This window comes from Diceros bicornis, chromosome 26, assembly GCF_020826845.1.
Source record: "Diceros bicornis minor isolate mBicDic1 chromosome 26, mDicBic1.mat.cur, whole genome shotgun sequence".
Classification (NCBI taxonomy): domain Eukaryota; kingdom Metazoa; phylum Chordata; class Mammalia; order Perissodactyla; family Rhinocerotidae; genus Diceros; species Diceros bicornis.
In genome coordinates, this window is record NC_080765.1 from 13,412,027 (window position 1) to 13,432,761 (window position 20,735).

The 20,735-nt window shown below is 53.3% G+C and overlaps 1 protein-coding gene across 1 annotated transcript in view; it reads left to right on the plus strand.

Moving 5' to 3' along the window:
• Positions 1-20,735, plus strand: part of C26H7orf50 (chromosome 26 C7orf50 homolog) — a 157,246-nt gene that overhangs the window by 62,675 nt on the left and 73,836 nt on the right. Inside the window, exon 3 of the mRNA XM_058570542.1 lies at positions 4,423-4,458. Coding sequence (XP_058426525.1) covers positions 4,423-4,458 — 36 coding nt within the window. The remainder of the gene's footprint in view (positions 1-4,422; positions 4,459-20,735) is intronic.

A 20,735-nucleotide genomic window follows, 5' to 3' on the forward strand; every position in this document is an offset into this window, starting at 1 on the left:
ACTGTATCATGTGAAGAAGCAGCCTTAACATGTCAGCCCTGATGCTGTTTATGCTGCTGGGTCACTGCAGGTGGAAGGGTGCGTGCTCCTTCCACACTCCCCAGCTTTGTCGTTCCTGTTCCCTGCTAAACCACAGTGGGGGTACATGTGAGGAGATCTCGCTCTTGCTTGTGGTCTGTAATAAAGGTTTATGGATATGTGAGTAAACGAAGCAGAAGAAATAGGACGGTTTTGGGAAAAGCATTTAATATTTTAATGGTATATTACAGAAGCTACTTAACTGTATAATATTCAAATCCTTTTTCTTCCAAAAAAGTAATGAAAATACATAAACATTGAAAAGATAAACTCACAAAAGCCATGGTTTTGTTCTTTGGTTTGCAGGTTCACATTAACGTATTCATTATAATAGAAGCTATCTAGACAATGGAATATTACTCAGCGCTAAAAAGAAATGAGCAATCAAGCCGTGAAATGACATGGAGGAACCTTAAATGCATATCACTAAGTGACAGAAGCCAGTCTGAAAAGGCTACGTACTGTGTGATTCTATCTATATGACATTCTGGAAAAGACAAAACTATGGAGATAGTAGAAGATCAGAAACCCTTTTGCCAAGGGTTTCCAGGGGAAAGATGAATAGGCAAAACATAGAGGATTTTTCGGGCGGTGAATACTCTCTATGAGATCATAATGGTGGATACATGTCATTATAAAGTTGTCTAAACCCATAGAACGTACGACACCAAGAGTGAGCCCTGATGTGGGCTGTGGACTCTGGGTGACAGTGATGTGTCCGTGTAATTTATCAACTGTAACAAATGCACCATCTGGTGGGGATGGGATGTCCATAGTGGGGAGGCTGTGCATGTAGCGGCAGGGGACATATGGGAAATCTCTTAATTCCTCTTTAATTTTGTTGTGAACCTAAAACTGCTCTAAAAAAGTAAAGTCTTAATAAAAAAAAAAGTCGGAGCTATCACGGGTATAGGTTTCATAAAGCCAGAGAGACACCTTTCCTTTGCATGTCTCTCTTCTCTATTCAACCAAGAAAATCTTAATATAAACCCAGCAAGAATGATGACAGTGAATTTAGAATAAGATTAATTACTGTACCTTGTATTTTTATATTTCATATGTTACTAGCCTTTCTGCAAATAGTGTCAAATGGAACATGGGGCTTTTGAAACACAGAGCTTTTCACTGACCGACCTGGAGCTCCTGGAGATGGGCATCAACTACTTACCAGGTCACAGGGAGCAAAAAGTGCTTTATGGTGCTGTTATCACTGGGCTTACATCAGTTATCTTTAGGGCTTTTAAGTGTGTACGTGATATTCTCAGAGCTCCAACAGTGATAAATTTAAAAAGACAAAACAAACCTTTTTTGTTCTTGGCAAGATTTATGTGGCCCAAACTTTCTGGCAGTGTTGAACGTTAACCAGTTACGACCATTGAGGACCAGATTATATAATATGGTCATAAAGTTATTGGAATACTGTCTCTATTTTCAGGATTCCCTCTTTGTCATTTGGTTGAGGTAGGAGTAGAGAGATATGGCAGCTAGCAGACAGACTAGGCGTGGAATCCCCCTCACAATTCAGAGCATCTCAGCCAGACCAGGTCTGTGTCTGGCCAGCTTTTGCTGTGTCTGGTCCCCACGTTAACTGCATCCCTGACTTGCAGGGTTTTCTTTAGGTGTGAGTGTTGGGGGCCAAAGTGTTGTGCTTGTGCCTAAATTGTGTCAAATGCCGGAAAGCTAGTGTTTAATAAGCGCCTCCCAACAATCGTACCCTCGCCATTGGCTCTCCCCAAGAAGGGTCAAGTTTCAGCAGGCGGTGTTCCCTAACTGCCAGGAAGACTCCTTCACTTGCCTCTCTGGCTCTTTCCGGCAGGCAGGGTCTCCGACTTAACTCTCTACCCTCTTTAAGGAGAAGCTGTTGCTGGCCTCTCTTCTCCTGCACCTTTGGGCGAAACATGCTGGAATATTCAGCAGTGCGAGCCTGCAGGGCTTGTGGAGGAAGAGGGTGGCCAGGGAATTCACACAGCTCTCCCCAAACAGGACCAGCTCAGCAAGGTTCATGAGGAGCTCGTCCCTGGGTGAGCCAATGTCCCTCTGCAGCTTCAGCCTGGCCCGCTGGAGGAGCGCGATGTTGTAGAGGAGCCGGCAGACAAACGTGGTCAGGGTGACGGCCAGAACTACTAGGTGAGCAGAGGCCGCGTCCCTCTGGGGAGGAGCTGCCCGCCAAGCCAGCTGGACAATGAGCAGGATAAAGAACGCCAGCTTCAGGATGAGGGCAAACCCAAAGCCCAGGCTGACCTTGACGGTTTCATACTCGGGCCAGGCCGTCAGCGGGTCCACCTGGCACAGAGTGGTTTCGTACAGCTTCCCGGATGTGCCCAGCAGGGCCACCACTCCCAGGGAGCTGCAGAAGGCACAGCCCCCAATGGCAGCCAGGCCCAACGCGGGCCTCTGGGCCCCGCTGGTGGCTGTGTGCAGACAGGAGGAGGAGCCCTGCAGCAGGAACACAAAGAGCATGGCCAGCTGCACGTACTGAGCGTTGAAGTAGCAGATGTTGGACAGAAAGGAGAGGATGGCACAGCTCAGGTTGGTTGTGGCCAGGTAGTCGGGCCGGCTGATGGCGGTGAGTGAGAGCAGGGTCACCAGCACGTTGGTGATGGTGAGATCTGAGAGAAACATGTCCAGGCCGCCCAGTCTGGCACGGCCCCGTATGAAGGTGGTCAGGTTGAAGAGCCCGGTCACCAAGCTCACTGGGACAAACAGAGCCACGTAGACGTGCACGCACCTGGAGATGATGCTCTGTGAAGCTATGACGTCTTCCACGGCCGTGGAGACGTGACTTGGGTACTGTATCCAGGACATGTTGTGGGAGCTCATCTCGGGCAGCGGGCAGTCTGTAAGAGAAGCACACCCCGCAACGTTACGTGGGGTCACTCATCGGGGGAGCCAGCTCTTTCAAAGAGCACAGAGGGGCCTGCCCTGGTGGGAGGGGAGCAGCGTTTCCCAGAGCCTGTGCCCCTAAGAGAGCGATGCTCTGGGAGCTTGTTAAAATGGAAGATTTCTGCGCCCAAACTTGAGTCCCACCGAGAGTGGATGGTCACAGGAATTGGTGTTGACATCCAGTTTCCCTGTCTGGTGGATTCTGGGGCAATCTCAAGTTGGGTCCCACTGGAGCAAGGGGCTCACGTACCTGTGAGATTGGGGGAGGTGCAAGGACATGGCCTCAGCCTCCCCTCGCCCCACACCAAAATGAACCTTATCTCTCCTAAAGGAAACGCATCCTCTGAGCACGTCACATCTAAGTCCCACTCTCTGAGGCGTGTGCACCAGAGGCCTTGATCTCCCCAAAGAGGAGTTCAGTGAAGGATTTCCAGGGGCTGGAGTTCTGGATGTTGAGCCTGTCCAGTGCATCCTGCTTATTTCTGTTGGGGCCTCTGCCCTTGTGGAGGGAACGCCAGAACCACAACGCTTGGAAGCAGGGCAGTCGAGTTGACACGTGTCCTCCGACTTTTGGACCCAGAGAAGTTCTGACCGATTCTGGCCTCTGTGACGGAACTCTGCTCTTAAAGTAGACTCTAGGGACTGAAGCGGTGGATGCCTTGGGTGCTGGCCCCCGGGATGGTGGTGCCTCCTGGCCTCTCAGCCGGGCATGTTTTATTGCGGCTGAGCCCTAATGTCCTTCAGTCAGGGCTTTAAATAACAGCGCTGACAGACTCAGAGCCCTCCTAACCCAGTTTCTGTCACGGAAATAATTTCATTTCCATATAAATACCCCTTCCCTCTAAATTTTAACTAAATAGCAGATGAGGCTGGGAGATAGCATTGCTGTTTATTCAAAGGAAATTGAAGGCAATAAAATTGGAAACTTAATTTTCATGGAATGCTCAAAAGTGGGCCTGGCTCTTCAGCCAGTTTTCATTTTCTCTGAGGGGGCAGCCATAGGTCCTGCAGAGCCGCCGGTCTGTGATGGGGCACAGGAGTCCCTCCACTGTGAGGCCACGTGTGGGCTGGAGCACGTCCTTGCTTGGGCCAGGCTGGCAGAGTCACTCAGAAGTAGAGAGTGAAGTGAATGGCCTTTCTTCCCAACATACAACAGCTGGAATAGTTGGCCCTGTGTCCCAGACTTTTGCAGACTTGCAAACGTGTTCATTATACACACAGGTTGTCTAGTCCGTGGAATCTTTGCGTACCTGGATCTGTTGTTGGCTTTTCTCACTATGTCACGGATACGTTTCGGTGCCTGTACATATTACATATACACACCTTTCTCCTTTGTCTGACACCCACCATACACTGTGATGCACCCTCTATAACTGTTGGTTAATATGTATTTGCCTCAGTGTGCTTACTTTGGTGCATCAACGGCTCTACCTCGTACTAACCCTGCTCTCCCTCCCACAGGCCTGCGGAGGTGATGGGGACCCACCGCTTCTCCAGGTACGTGTCTGGCTTTCTTGGTTCGAGAGAGACACAGTGAGTGACATGGAAATTAAGAATAGTGACCAGACTGAGAGGAAGTGATTTGGAATGTTTTTTTAATTAAGGCAAATTGGAAAGAAGATCTTGTGAACATTGACCACAGGTCAGAAAAAAGCATTACGCTCTCCTGATGTCCAGTCTCTGCAGCTGGCCAGTGTTTCAGGCACTTCCTGGGGCGTCCAGTGTCCCTGCTGGTGGTGTTTGGGGTGTTTGTGGTCAGAGGCCACCTGACCCTGACCCAGATCCTTATCTGATTTGGTGACCAGGCTCTGGGTCAGCCAACCGGGTGGAAGGAGAGCATGTGTCTGGCCCTGGCCCTGAGGGCACATCCTGGGCTCCTTGCTGGCTAGGAAGCTTGTTGAGGCTGCTTGCCTCATTGTGTGCTTTTCTGGAGAGGGAAGGGGCCCTCCTCGGGGCCAAGGGGCTCTGGCTTTACCTCCTCTCTTCCCCGTGGGGTGAGTTGTCTGCTGAGAGGCCGTGCAGCTCTGGGTCCACAGACAGGCGTTGTTCTGGCGTCGACACGTGCTTGTTGTATGCAGGCTACCTGAACTCTCGGGTCTCAGGCTCCCCTTCTGTACGACAGGCACCACCCAACCACTTCCCACGCCTGGGAACGTTCAAGGAGAGGAAGGCAACACAGAAACCCTCAAAATCTGGGACACAGATTGTGTCCCAGCGGCACGCAAAGCCAGCGCCTGTGTTGGCGTGTCTCTGCTGCGCCAAGCCCTGCTCCAGTCTCTTGGGTAGTTAACTGAGGTTTTGAGCTCTGATCCTTTTGCCCCCAGGCTGTGAGCAAGGGGTAGAATTGGCCTCAAATACTGTGCAAACTCACACAGGTTCCCCTTCCTCCACCATCCTTTGCCTTCAGAATCGGGCCAGGAACGAGGTGTCCCAGCAGGTGAGAGATGACATGCTCCTCAATCCCTGGTCTTGGCGAGACCAATCTGGTGAAGAGTTGGTGGGCTCGCTCGTCTGCCCCCTCTGAGTCTGAGGGGCACTGAGCCCTCCTCCAGCAGAGTGCCTGGGCACACACCCCGTCTTACTGGGCCTCACTCAGCCCACGCCCCCTTGTCTCACAGTCAGAACGGCTGAGCCCTCCTAGGAGCAAAGAGGACTCCGGGGGCTGGATTTGGTCAGCCATTGCGTCTGCTGTGCTGGACCACCTCTCTCCTCACCACCTCTTGTGGGTTTTATTTGGAAAGATAAAATGACAAAACATGGAAGACATTTTCTCCTGCAGTTGTCCACGATTCCAGCTCTTCTCCCAACTTCCCGGCTCCCTTATATCCTGAGCACCTCTTTCGTCTTGACAGTCTCCCCCCCACCCCCCCAAAGAGAGCGGGCCAGTGCACAGAGAAGGGATGGAGATGACAGGCTCTCAGTGGTCAGGGCCTCGGCTGACAGATTGTCCCCATGTACTCAGGTTCACCAGGTGCCGATGCTGTTCAGAGCACTTTCCACATAATAATTTACTCCAGCCTTACACTTTCCACAAGAGGCAGGAACAGTTATCATCCCACTTTACACCCGAGGTGACCACGTCACAGAGGAAGTCATTTGCTCAGTCACACAACTGTTAATGATGGCATCAAGATCTGAACCTAGGCAGTTTGGCCCGAGAACCTGTACGTTTTTAAAAATTTACACGCAGTGGAGTTTACTGTTTTTGGCACATATTACAGATGCCTCTGATCATGTGAACACCGTCACGCGTGGGGTACAAAACGGTTCCTTCACCTCCAAACTCCTTCGTGCCAGTCCTTGGTGGTCAGCCCCTCCCTTCACCCCAGCCCCTCAGCCACTGGTCTGCTCTGTATTTTGACTCTCCCAGAATGTCCTGTGAGTGGCGTCCAGATGCGCAGCACCTTTGGAGTCTGGGCGTTTCTCAGCCTGATGCATTGAGACTCACCGTGATGTGCATGGTCAGGTCGTCCCTCTTATGCTGGCAGAACCCGACTGTGGATGCTCCATGTTGTCTGTCTGTTCGCCTTCTGAGGGACGTTGGCTTATCTCCAGATTTTGGCTATTGTGAGTGAAGCTGCTCTAAACGCTTGCATACAGGTTTTTATGTAAGCATAAATTTTCCTCCTTCTTGGGTGAATACCTAAGAGTAGGCTTGCTGGTTCCTCGTCAGAGTATGCTTAACTGTGCGGAGCTGCCAGTGTTTTCCTGTGCGGCCGTGCCACTGTGCATTCCCGCCAGAACCTGCACAGTTGACACCGTGCTGTGCGCCCTAGCAGAGGACGCTCGGAATTCCCTGGGAAGATGGACCGACCCTCCAAGGCAGACCCCCTCGCTTGTTCTAGTGGCCAATTTCAGGCCAAGATGCGGACCCTTTCCTGAGCCACACAAAGGGCTGCCAAGGTCCTGCTCTGGGGTCCCCTGGGAGCTCCCCAAGGCCAGAGCTTGAGAATGCTGTGCTCTTTACAGCAGCTCTTGGCTGTAGCTCCTTAAATAGTCTTTCAGAAGAGTTCTAGGAAGCATGGGCCCCACCTCACCCAGGACTGCTTCCCCAGAGTTTGAGGGTGGCCCATCTCAACGAGGGCCGGGGGGAGGGTCAGCGTGGGAAGTGCTGGCTCCTCCCTCCTCTGAGGGCCCCCATTCCTCCCCAGGGGGCTCTGGGTGGTCCTCCTGGCCTTTGGGTCCCTCCCTGGGCAGCTGCCCCCCTTGTCACTGATTACTTCCTGTTACAGACGTGTTTTCACATAGTCGAGAGTTTATATCCATGAGAGTTCTGCTAATTCCACTTAGCCCTTGGTTATTGACTGTTTTCCATGCTTCTGCCTGGTTTTATTGTCATCTTAATGGATGAGTAATCACCATAGAACAATGACAATAATTTGCTAACCATCCCCCATGGTGGATGTTTAAGTTGTTTGTGAATTTTTGCTATCAGCGGTCCTTTCCAATCCTGTGCCTGTCCCCAGAAAGGCTCACAAGTTCTTTTTCTGTACAAAAAGAGCATAAACCTTTGAAGTCAAGGTTCTCCTAGGTGATTCTGTGTGTCCTCAGCTTGCCTACGCAGGCGCATTGTCACCTTCACGCCCTGTGGATCTGTTGGTCTGAGATTCAGATCTTTTGGGAATTGTCGTTCTAGGCTCCATCATCTAAAGGTCATCAGCAGACAGCTCTGGCTGTGGTTGTTTCTTCACCACCAACTCATAGTATGAAAGGCAGGTGAGGATGTGGTGATCGCATTAGACACTCTGTGTTAACCTGGTGGCGGGAAAGTGGGCCGGAGCTGAGTTTCAGGACAAGCACCCCACACAGGGCACATAAACCGCCTTCTGTGGGAGGCCCTCGAGAGGTTCCTCCCTGCTCTGTTCCTGGGCACGACCGCCTTTTCCCGCTTGGCCAGCTCCTCCCTCCCTCGAGCCCTCTGGCAGGACTCGCCTTTTTTAGTGCCTTCTGGTCTTGGCTGTGTAAATGTCTCCATTCCAGTTGCCTGTGCTCTCTGCAGACTGGGAGCCAAGCTGCCGGGTGAGTCACCGTGTCAGCCCATACATGGCGGGCCCTGTGCCGTCCAGCCCTGGCCAGCTCTACGGTGGTGCAGCATGGAGGGCACAAGCTTGCACAGATGCTGGACATAGGGTGCCACCTGGGACTGAGGTCAAGGTGGCATGTGGGAGCCAGCCCCGGGACCATCCTCTGACGCCCACCTGGGGCCTGGGCAGAGAAGGGAACATGGTGGGCAGCATGGCCCTCTGCCTGTTCACACCGTGTCTGTGGAGACCTAGTGTCCAGCACCTCCCCTCCTCCTCGCCCTCAGACTCAGTCCCAGGAACTGTTCTGAGTGTCCTTTATGGGTAGGGGGAGATAATAGCATTGAAGCATGAGGATAGACAAGGTTCCGTTTTGCTCCTTTTGGGTCTTCAAAGCGGGTGCCTCTCTCCCAGACACACTTACATGTGCACACGCACACACGCATGCCTCCGGGAGACACAGAGCTCACCCGGTCCGGCCGTGCCCTGGAGCTCCTTCTCTACACAGTGGACGTGGTTGCATCAGCTCCTGCCTGGGGCAGAGGACTGTGCCTGGTCTGCCATCCCCACAGCCTTTGTGGGCACATCTTGCTTCCTGTGTAGGTGGGAGCCCAGAGCACACCTAGGGAAGGGCTTACCCTCCTGTGAGGCCGAGCCGAGCCCTGGACATCTGTGGGCCATGTCATCTCCCTTGAAACCGAGCAGCCGTACCCATCTCAGCAGCTGTGTGCTCAGGAGACACGGTGAAGGGGAGTGCTCCTTGTTGGTACCCAAGGCCCATTCTTTCAACCACCCCAGCTCCATGAGAAGCCACTGGTCCTGGCCATGCTCCAAGGGTGGAGGGCACAAAGAGTCTCCAGTCCAGGGGTCACCATTTTTTGTCCCCTGGAAGTCCTGTGGTCCCTTTAAAGTGTCGTGAATGCAGCATTTTCTTCCCAAAGCTGAGCTCAAAAGAACTCAGCTTTTGCAACCCTCTCTCTCTCCTGCCGTGTTAAAGATGTTAAAGATGCATCTTCCTGTCAACAGTCACCATACACTCAACCCAGCGCCTGAGGAGCCTGGCCCTGGGCACTGGGTCTGCCCGTCCATCCCCGTGGCCCGTGGCCCCATAGCCATTGAGCACCTGCAGTTGGCGCCTGTGTTGGACAGGCTGGGCTGGTGCAGGGAGGGCACCCGTGCACCCCAGGGATCCTCGGGGCACCACAGGAGGAGGGTTTGAGGAGGACCTGCTGCAGGGTTGGGGCTGGGTGGGTGGTGGGAGGAGGGTCCCAGGAAGCGGGGGTTTGCTCTAGTGCTGGTGTTGTCAGGAAGTGGGGCCTTTCCCTGGGCTCCTTGCGACTCTGGCCTGGGGGAGGGCAGGCTCGGGGAGGGCACAGCATGACTGGTGAAGGATCACAGTCGCTCATTTTGTGTGTTTTTGTGTGTGTGTGTGTGAGGAAGATCAGCCCTGAGCTAACATCCAATGCCAGTCCTTCTCTTTTTGCTGAGGAAGATTGGCCCTGGGCTAACATCTGTGCCCATCTTCTATTTTATGTGGGATGCTGCCACAGCATGGCTTGACAAGTGGTACATCGGTGCATGTCCGGGATCCAAACCTGTGAACCCTGGGCTGCCACAATGGAGCGCGCACTTAACCGCTATGCCACCGGGCCGGCACCTCACAGTCACTCATTTTGATGAGAGAGGAGGATGTTGGCGTTTGGTGGCCTTCTGCTGTCCTCCTTTGTGCCAATCTCAGAGGACCGTGTCTGATGCTGGTCTGAGATCATTCGTATCCAGCTAGGAGCGTAACAAGCTCGTTGCAAGGGCCAGACCAGCTGCCTGACCCATTTTCCCATTCTCCACCACCCAGCCGTGGCCACCGCCTGGTCCCTACAGTGATGCAACTGGGCCCACAGTGCTGGGCTACAGACTAGGGACGCCTAGCCAGAGGGGATGCTTTGGCCACAAGGCAGCACCCCTCTTACAGGCTGTTTAGCCCTGAGGACATTGGGCACGTGCTGTTCACAGATCCCCTCTTCTGGCAATCTCAGTCCCCCCATTGCCACCTTCCAAGTCCTGCCAGGCCCTCCGCTGCTCTGATCCTCCACGGCCCTGAGGTGACTGGCTCGTGGCTCTCTGAGTCACCATGTGCTAGGCTAGCCCTGACTGAGCCTAACTGAGGCAGGGCAAGACTGAGCAGGCACAGGGAGCCTACTGGGGACCTCTCGGGGCAGCTGTGTGGGGCCCCATCGGGCCCTGGGCTTTAATTCAAGGTCCACTTGGGCTGGATGAGTAGCCTGCTTCAGCCCATCCCTGTCCCCAGAGGGACTGAAGGCATTGCTCCTGGGGCCTCCTCAGGAGCTCTGAGCAGTCACTGTCCCAGTCCCAGTGGGCGGATGGAACACCTCCCCTCTGCGGGTGGGGAAGCCCAAGTGTTCACTTCACAGGCCTGGGATCTTAGGCAAATTAATAAGCCCCTGGGTACGTGTCAGGCGCACATCACCGCGGATCATCTTTATGAAGATCTTACTAGATGAGGTGAACCTGGCATGGGGGGTGGGGTAGGGGAGCAATCTGTCGGTTCCCTCCTGCTTACGGAGAGGATTCAGGTGGTCACGGGGGACCTTTCCCTCCAGCAGTCTACATCATACCGAGCACGACTGGAACATAATGCCCGCTTTGTGCAGAAGGCTGGCCAGGACCCTGCATGGTTTGAAAACTTGCACCTTCCTTCCCAGGCTCCGCCCGGCCCTCCTCTGGGTGGAAAAACCATGTGTCTGGGCTCCCAGCCCTGGTCCCGCCCCACAGCCATCGTGGAAAGAACCCTCCATTTCCAGGTTTTATGCCCCGTGAAAACATATACGTTCCAGATGTGCCTACATAAAACGTTCATTGTGTTCTGCCAGATTGAAACTTCTCCGTGTCACTGCCCTAGGATTACAATCCAGGAGTCGTAATTTATCTGGCAGCTTCGGTCAACACTGGATGGGTTTTCTGACAATTGACAAGCCTTTTCTAGCTCCATCTTCTGGAGACAGAACTCTAACCACTATTCATCTTTTCTTAATGAGGAAGACCTGAGCAGTCTGTGCAGTCGTTTCCAGTTCCAAATGCTAGAAAAATAGATTTCATTTTATTCTTTATTGGAACCAACCTGCAGTATAAACAAACTTTAGTTTTCAGAGAGAAACTTCACTCAGCTGTTAAATCTCTCCCATCTCCCAGCTATTTTTAAACGCTGTAAACCAAAAGGTCAGAAAGCAAGAAGGGCCGACATCTCGGCTGCTTCCCGGGGTCAACGGCTCACCTGTGCACAGGCCCTGCTCCCAGCCCTTCCCGGGGTCGTGCGCCGGCCGATGGTTCTCCTTTGGAGGGAGAGGGGGACCTGCTCACCACCACTGCCTTCTCTCTGCTTCCAGTCTCACCCCTCCTTCAGCTGCTCTGTGCTCACTGAAAATAGGCGGGCACAGAAACCTACAGTCTGCGAGGAAAACAGGAATTCGCTCTTAAGTCATTCAAACCACACACACTGCATTTTAAGCAGAGTCTGGTTTGGCCATGTGACCCAGAAAAATTCAAATGGACCTACGTAGGGAGGTGGCCTAGTACTGCAGACAGAAAAAGTGATGTGTGTGCCTGGGCTCCCAGTGTCCAGTGCCTCCAGCGGTTTCTTGCAGATTCCACATGCTGGCCTCTTCACAAAAACGTCCCTCCCAGAAAGCAGGCAACGTCTGCAACTTAAAATAGGACCTAAACCCCACCCATGACACAAGGGAAAGTGCTCACAACCTGTCTGCCAGAGGCAGTGCCCTGGAGCCTCCCCTTTAGAGCCTTGGCTGCAGGGCCCGTGCAGGCACCCAGACCAGGGGTCTGCCTTCGGCCCCCTGACAGCAGGGCAGACATCAGGTAGCCAGAGTCCTGGACGCAGAGCCAGGCGACTTCTCCCTCATCGCCCTGCAGGCCTGTGCCTAGAACCTCACCCGGGTCAGGCAGAGTCAGGGTGCTGTTGCCCAGAAGGAAGGACTGTTTGTGGCAGATCTCCCCGTGCAGGGTCATCCGTGTCTGCTCACCCTCGCCCTCCTCACCCATGCCTTGCCAAGGAGGCTGGGCATCAGGCAGGTAAGAGTTTTGGAGGGAGTAACCGAGGACGGGGTCAGCAACGGCTCAATCAGTAGGGGAGTTTGGAAGTGGCTGGGGGACCCTGGATTCCAGAAGGAGAGGCCCTGCCAAAAGGAGGTAAAAGCTCAGAAATTCGGAAACTCGCGTCCTTTCCTCTGTAGCTTTTTCCCGGGCCAGACCTGATTGGAAACTTAAAGTGTGGATTCCTCTTTAAATGCCTCCCCCAGTGGGTGTCCATGTCCCTTCTATGAAGCTTGCCCTACATCAGATGTAAGAGCATTTGGAGGGACTTCCTTTGCAGTGCTCAGCCCATCTGGGATCACTAATGGTGTCCTCAGCCCGCGGCAGCTCCGTGGAAACCACAGAGGCCCTGGGGAGGCCCACACGGGCTCCGTCGGCCAAGCCCAGGCTGGGCCATAGGCTGTTTTGTTTGAATGTCTCTTACATCATGTGCTCCCCACATGGGTCCCGTACTGTTGGTGCTGACAAGCACCTGAGAACTGAAGCCAGCTAGGGGCCTCTGTTCCCAGACCCTGAGTCCAAGGAACTGCTCTGGAGCTTGTCTCAGGATTGGGGGAAGCTTGCGGAAGTTTGAGGACTGCCAGGGGCTGCTCTCCCATAGAGATGAGAAACCTGAGGCTGGAGAGGGAGCTAGGGCTTGTGGCAGTCTCGGGTTCTTCTCCCAGCTTCCGGGACACGCGGTGCCTTGTCGTTAGAGCCCCATGGCCATCAGCCCCACCCACTGGCACCATGAGCTGTGCCCCCAGGGAAGGACCCAGCCTGAAGTCAGGCCCTGACAGAGAGAGCTCGGCCATTGAGGGAGGGACAGCCTCCAGCCCTGGTCCCTGGCCGCCTGCCCGCAGCCCGAGAGCCAGAGCAGGAACCCTAGGTGCTTGCCTAGTCTCCTGGTCTGACTGGGAGAACCAGCCTGGGAGAGGTTGCTCAGACAGAGGTCCCATGGCCCTGTGCCGGTCCCTGAGTGATGAGCCCAGCATGGGAGAGACATGCACAACCCTAGTAAGGTCATTGGGTTCCGAGTCAGAACAGGCAGCCCTGGGCCTTGCTCTGCACTTACCAGGTGGTGACCACAGGCCCCTGTCCCTTCCTGTTGCTGCACCCATCGCTGTTGTAAGGACCCCTTGAAATGATGGAGTGGATGTGCCTCATCAGTAAGCCCATCCATGGGCTGTGTGGGACCAGGTCACTGTCCAGGGGCAGGACCCTCCTGGGGTGGGACAGGAGGTGAGTTGAGAGTGGTGGTGCTCATAGGTGGGCACTGCGGCTCTGCTCACATCTACTTAGCATCGTGGGACATAATGTCCTAAGTAAAATCTAGGGCTTCCTTCGGAAGAGCGAGTTTCCAGGAGGCAGTGGCCCCCTCTGGCTTACACTTCAGGGGCTGTCCTGCCTCCCACTCCCACAAGCTCAGGCCCTGGAGCTTTCTTCATCAGAGAGCGCTAATTCAGCAAAATTAGCTTTCCCTGTGAACTCTCCCAGCCTTGTGGGGAAATTTCTGAGCTACTGGAAAAGCAAAGGCCTGGCTGGCCCAGCTGCCCTTTCCCTGCCCTGACCCGTTGGTCTTCGTTAAACTGAGAAAACCACACTGTCTTCTCCAGCTGCCTCTGCTGGGAGGCCTGGTGTATAGTTTGGCTCCTGTCTCCAGTGTCCAGAAGGGGCTGAGAATGTGCTCCATCTGTGCTGTAGTTGCTGCTGGCAGACGGACAGTGGCAGCCTCTCCAGGGCTGTGAGCTTGACTGCTAGCTGTCCGCCGCCAGCTGAGTTAGCCTACGAGAGCCACCTAGACCAAAAGCCTCCTGCGCCTTTACCTACTGCTCGTGGGCACCTTCCCCGCGTGGGCCCACCGCCCCTTGGCTGCAGTCACATCCACCCCTGCTGGTATTGCCACATCCATCCTACAAGCCCTCTACCCGCCTGGGTGTCAGCCAAGCCAGCCTATGTACAGGTGCAAAATACGGGACAAACGTAGCTGTTAGAAGAGCCACCAACTTGCGTCTCCTGAGTTTTAGTCGTCCAGGGTGAAGAGGAAAGAGTCCTCAGGCTTCAGAATCAGGCAGTGTTAGTTCTTAGCCCTTGGGGCTTCTGTTTCCTCCTAAATGACAACAGTAATAGCAGTGTTCAGAGTGGTTATCTGAGGACTAAAGGAGCTGATGGACCTAGAAGTGTGAACACAGGAAGGGCAGTAACTGTGGGTTTCCACAGGATGCTGAGACCCTCACTCACAGACGGAAGGCCCCACATGTGTCTCAGGGGGTCTGGCCTCTGCAGCCCAGCTCCTGCGCCTGGCCTGGATCTCTCTGCAGCCCACGTCCATCTACTACTCGGATACCCCCACTCTGCTCAGCACCCTCCTCCCAAGGGACTCGTCCCACCTTCCGTCACATCCTGTCTTTTAGCACTAGCGCTGATGTCTTCCGTTTCCACGGATCAGACTTTTTCCTACTTGGATGTCTGTGCCCCGTGGCCATCGGCTCTGAATTGGCGGTTGGAGTGCAGGAAGACGTGGCTCCCTGGACAGTGTGCTGTGTCACCTTATTCCTGGCCTGCAGCATCCCCACCGTGGCCTAGCCTCCCTCAGTGCCAAGTGCAGGATCAGGCGAAGGACTTTTCTTTGCAGAAACCAGTGAGGAGGCAGGAGCTCTGCACATGAGATGTGCACATTTATTGTCCGGAAGTGTGTGAAAGAGTGGATGAATGGAGCCCTTGACCTTGTTCCCTTCTCTACCCTCCGCTCACAGGAGCCCTGGATCCACCTCGGTCAGTTTGGGGCTGGTAGTCTGGCTCAAGTGGGAACTGAGTCATCAAGTGCTGGTTGCACCCCAGGCCACTCCTCATTTCCTCATTTCTCCTCTGCATGTGTCCGGGCCTCTGTTGAGAAGGCAGTGACTAAGTGTTTTAAGGAATAGTGGCTCTTCCTCCTCACGTCCCTTTCCAGGACGCACCATTGGGTGTTCTTGTGCGTGAGCACTGGACCATCAGACTTGGTGTGCCCTATGGCAGTAGCACCTGCCCTTGGCTTTGCCCCTGGGCACAGCCCATGTTATGGACATCTACTGTGCTGGACTGTTAGGCCCGCCAAAATGGCCCTCTTTCACACATATACTGGCGCACCCACATTCCTAACAGCATCATTCACAACAGCCAAAAGTGGAAACAACCAAATGTCCATTGATGGATGAATGGCTACACAAAACGTATGTCGATGCAGCGGAGTCTGGTTCACCACACGAAGGAATGAAGCCTTGACACCTGCTACACTGTGGGTGAACCTTGAGGACGTGATGCTGAGGGAGAGGAGCCAGACACAAAAGACACATATTGTACGATTCCACTTATATGAAATGTCAGAAGAGGCAAATCCAGAGAGACAGGGCAGATGAGTGGTTGCCAGGCGCTGGGGGAGTTGCATGTTGTATCATTTTAAATAATACCAATACTACTCACCCTTCTGTCTGTTTTGACTTTTGGCACGTATAAGACGCCTTTACGTGTTTAAAAACAGCTTTATTTGAGGTATACTTTACATACCATATAATTGACCGGTTTTAAAAATACAACTCAATGATTTTTAGTAAATTCATGGAGTTGTGTAACCATCACCACAATACAGTCATGCATCACTTAACAATAGAGACACGTTAGGGGAAACGCGTCGGGCAATTTCGTCATTGTGTGAACATCATAGAGTGTACTTAGGCAAACCTAGATGGTACAGCCCACTGCACACCTCAGCGGTATGGTGCTGAGCTTACAGGACCACCATTGTCTGTGCGGTCCGTCGTTGACTGAAACGTGATGCGGCACACGACTATACACTTTAGGAACACTTTCATCATCTCCTGAGGGCTGCTCCCACCCATCTGCAGCCGATCCCTGTTCCCTGAGTGTCTGTCATCACTTCATCAAGCTGTTGGCTGTGCCTTCCTTGTCCTGCCGCTGTGTAATCAGCCAGAGGAAGAAAGAGTGGGCTGATTGTGGATTTATGCATTTTAGTTCCAGCGCAGGCCACGGCCTGGGGGTTTGCTCCGCAGGTTGTATGGGGCGGAGGCCTCTGGCTGGCGCTGACACGGAGGTGCTGACCGGGTGGCCCTGCAGGTGCTGCTGCACATGGGGCATCGAATCAGCCCCCCAAAGAAGGAAGTCTGCCCAAGTCCCCCACAGTCCTGCTGGCGCTCTCCTGATTGATCTCAGTGCATCCTGGCTTGTCACCTGAGGAGTCTCGGAACACGCGGGCTCTCTGCAGTGGAACCATAACAGGATGTTGCCCAGTGCCTCAGGAATGGGACCTTTCAGACACTAGGGGGCTTTGGGGTTCTTGGTCAAATGTTTTTCTGAAGAAAACTAGAATTATTTGCATGTTGCCTACCCCTGGTTCTCATCCTCCCGCCTCTCTCTCTGGCCTAACAATAGTCATAGCTGACATCCGCTGAGCACTTCTCATCGCAGGCCTCACATGATGCCATCCACGCAGCTGGATTTAGCGTGGTGTCGTCCCTGTGGCTGGATTTAGCGTGGTGCCGTCCCTGTGGCTGGATTTAGCGTGGTGCCGTCCCTGTGGCTGGATTTAGCGTGGTGCCGTCCCTGTGGCTGGATTTAGCGTGGTGGCCGTCCCTGTGGCTGGATTTAGTGTGGTGCCATCCCTGTGGCTGGATTTAGCGTGGTACCGTGACGCGGCTGGATTTAGTGCTTAGCCCCATTTGCTGGGCCCCACTGTTGTCGTTCTCTTTTTGCAGATGAGGAATCAGAGGTTGGGGAGGAAAGGACCTGTCACAGATGGTTCAGCTGGTCACTGACAGAGGCCAGGATGACGAGCGGGAGGTTGTTAGGTGCTGTGTTGGGACCCGGGGAAGGGGCAGGGTGCAGGGGCATCGTGGGGTGGTGCAATTTGAACAGGAGGCTTTCAAGAGCACTATTCACTTGCTCTCCTGGAACTTGTGCTTGGATGAGGACTAAATGCCAGTGGGAAGAAATGACAAATGCCGAAGTAGGAATGTTCCAAAACGCTGGACAGCAGCTGTTCAGGCCACTGATGGTCACTGTGCTTTTGTGAAGTCAGAACCAGAATGGGAATGATGCTCTCAGGATCCTGCTGGGGCATTCGGGGCGAAGCTGCAGAACAGCTTGTCTCAGAGAGACGGAAAGGGGGAGCAAGGTATTTTTGGAGAGAAATCTTTGATACGGTTTTTGGTCACTATATTGAATATATCTTGAAATTCAAATTACAGGAGGGTTTAAGATGTCTTCTGTTCATCACATGGTGGCCTGAGAAACAGAGGTGAAGAGAATTCCTTCATCGAGACCAAATTAGGTCCTGTCTATCCTGCCCAACACTGGTTTTGAGGAATGGGGTCTGTGGGGCTGAGTAAAATGTCCCGACACTTGCACAGGCAATAAATGACAGTGAGGGAATTTAGTAATAACTTTATGCCAGCATTTGAAGACTTAAATAAAATGCACAAATTCTTTGAAAGATACAGATTACCCATACTGACCCAAGAAGAAATAGAAAACTTGATCAGTCCTGGATCAGTTAAAGAAGTTGAATTCATAATTAAAACCCTCCTTCAAGGAAAACTCCAGGCGCAGCTGGCTTCACTCGTGTGGTCCATCTCACATTTGGGGAAGCAACAGCGCAAACCATCATGACATTTTTCACAAAAGCCTGTCGTCTCAGATAGCTGGGTTTCTTCCTCGTGCTGCTGAAACACAGGCACGACACACACAGTCGTGGAATCCTAACTCCCGTGCAGAAGCGTTACCTCGATTGTCCTGCAGATCTGGGGAGCATGAAGGGACTCGCGGCGGCAGGCCCCACGTCTGTCTGCAGTGTGGGCAGGCATCAGTTAACTGTCCTGACGGCGCCACCTGACCCGGGACTCACCATTAGAGGCCACCTTTCTGTGTCCGCCCTTCCTGCCCTCCCGCCTCACCTCCGCTCTAAAAGTCACTGCAGGGGCCGGCCCTGTGGCACAGCGGTTAAGTGCGTGTGCTCTGCTGCTGGTGGCCCAGGTTCGGATCCCGGGCATGCAGCAGCACACCATTTGTCAGGCCATGCTGTGGCGGCGTCCCATAAAAGGTGGAGGAAGATGGGCACGGATGTTAGCTCAGGGCCAGTCTTCCTCAGCAAAAGTGGAGGCTTGGCATGGATGTTAGCTCAGGGCTGATCTTCCTCTTTCTCTCTCTCACACACACACACTAAATAATAAATAAATAAATATTTAAAAATCGCTGTAGCGTGACCCTACTGTGGCAGCTGATTTTTATAAGAAACTGAGTCACAAGTTAACAATCCCTTTTAGGTTCTCCAAGGCCTTTTACTATCTCCAATGCCATTAATGGTATGACTCTATAGTTTAGAAGGTTAGAAGGGTACTCGACAGCTGAGGGAGTGGAAGGAACTTCCAGATGGGCCGGGCTCAGGTGGGGAGCAGGAGGGGCTGAGGAGAAGGCTGCAGAGCACGTGTGAGCTCAGGTCCTCCTGAAGGAGCAGAGGCTCACAGAGGTGCTGTGGTAATGAGGGCTGCGATGGAGGGACTCTGGAAATAAGGAACACAGGGAGTTTGGAGCCCAGACTCCAGGAGGAGGCACAGCGGATAGTGATGGAGCCCAGGGTGTGGTTCAGGAACTGGAAGGCCGTTGGCACCCAGGCACAGGGTGTCCAGTTACCAGCGCCCCGTGGATTTTCTGTTTGCTACTCTTCCTTTGTGGGGACTCAACCTGGCTCCTTTTCTCGTCCACTATGCCAGTCCTCACCAGTTGGCTCAGCCCCAGCTGTGCCTGTCTTCTCTGAGTCATTGCAGGATGACTACCCGTCTCCGTCCTGCTTATCTTCTGGGTTCTGCCTCTAGCTACCCAGTTCTCTGTCTTGTGTTTGTTCCTTCCCACGTGGGGTGTGCCGGCCCCCACAGGGCACCGGCCAGCCTGTCCTTTACTTGCCCACGGGCCAGGCCCCTCCTTTTGGGCACTAGCTGTGGCCACGCGGACTATGACACTGTAGTCCTTGTAAGGCATCTGAGGCTCAACCTGCCATGGGTGTAGGTGGTGAGTGTTTCCGGGGCAGTGCGCCCCTCTGACTGTATGAGGCCAGGGGTCTGGTGCCAGTGTGTCCCTGTGGGGGTGCCGGGGTTGAGCACTGGTTAAGGTGGGAGCTGTATCACAGGTTCTTCCCACTGACGCATTGGCGATGTGGGTGATGGACCGTCGGAGCACCTGCATATTCCCAACACCATTCACCTGGGGCCTCCAGTCTCTCCATGGTCCTTCCTGAATCAGCAATCGCATTGGGGTTACAAAATGGCCATTTTCTACTTTCTCCGTCTCTTCCCTTCTTCTGTCTGCTCCCTGCCTCTCTGAGGGTCACTATGAACTTGTTTGTTTTTTTTTTTAATTCAACGTGTTTTAATTCTTCACTCACTGTCTTTTTTTATGCTCAAATTGTCCCAAATGTGGCCAAGAGGAGCCCCTTCCAGCCAGCTTCTGGGTCCTGTTGACAGGACCCCGTTAGTCTTGTAGCTCCTCCTTGCGTTCTGGTACCAGATGCCCTAGGCCCACCCTGGGTAAGCCACGTCTCCAAGGAGCCTTGTCGCCTTTTAACAACCGTCTGTGGGTGTTTGAAACTGCTGTGTACACACAACAGGCAGCCCCAGCAGAGCAGAGGCTAGGCCTGCGGGGTCTTCCAGCTGGCCGTTCGGCGCACGCCCAGAGCCCACTTGCCAGACTATGTTCCCACTGCTCTGCCATTCACCATTGCCTCTTTTTCGGTAACAAGTTTTTTATTTTTTTATTTATTTATTTTTTAATTTTTTGTTTATTGCAGTAACATTGGTTTATAACATTGTAAAAATTTCAGGTGTACATCATTATACTTCTATTTCTGCATAGATTACATCATGTTCACCACCCAAATACTAATTATAACCCATCACCACACACATGTATTTTCGGTAACAAGTTTTTTAAAAACCCAACATTTTCTTTAAGCCTGTGTTATCTTACAACTACTTCTTATCTGCCTGTCTGGCCATAGCACTTACTGTGCCCCCGACGTGCAGTTCATGCATTCAGTATTTCACTTGGCTGGGATGTCAGAAATTCCAGCATGAAATGGCTGTGTAAGCGGCATTGTGCCGAGCCTTCACTAAGCAGAAATCCAGTGTTGCATGCCCACCCTCGGCTCCTGACCCCGTAGGAGCCGGGTTCTGTGATGCCAGCTCCAATGCTGCCCCTTGGGACTGCGTGGGCTTCTCATGGCCGGCGTGTGTGCGTGCATGTGTCTGCGCGTGCAGAGCAGCACCTGGTGGACCGAGCTTTCCTCTCCACTGCTGCGGAGGGTGTGGTTTGTAAAAGCAGAATTTGCTGTGGCTTCCAAGGGCCACGTGGATTCTGGGCCAAAGTGTCTACAGGGAATAGTTGCTGAAAGAAACCCCTTCCCTCCTCCATGCTGCTCGGGAACACGTACCGGAGCGCCTGCTCTCTTTGCTTCAGCAGCTGGTTTGGGGGTAAAAGCCTTCGTAGGAAAACGTTGAATTGTATCATTTAGCATGGTCCACCAGACTGCGTCAGCTGTGAAACCTGTTAGAAGCACTTCTCAAAGTGTGAACAAGGTTCCCTCCGTTCTCGCTAGGCCTCCTGCTC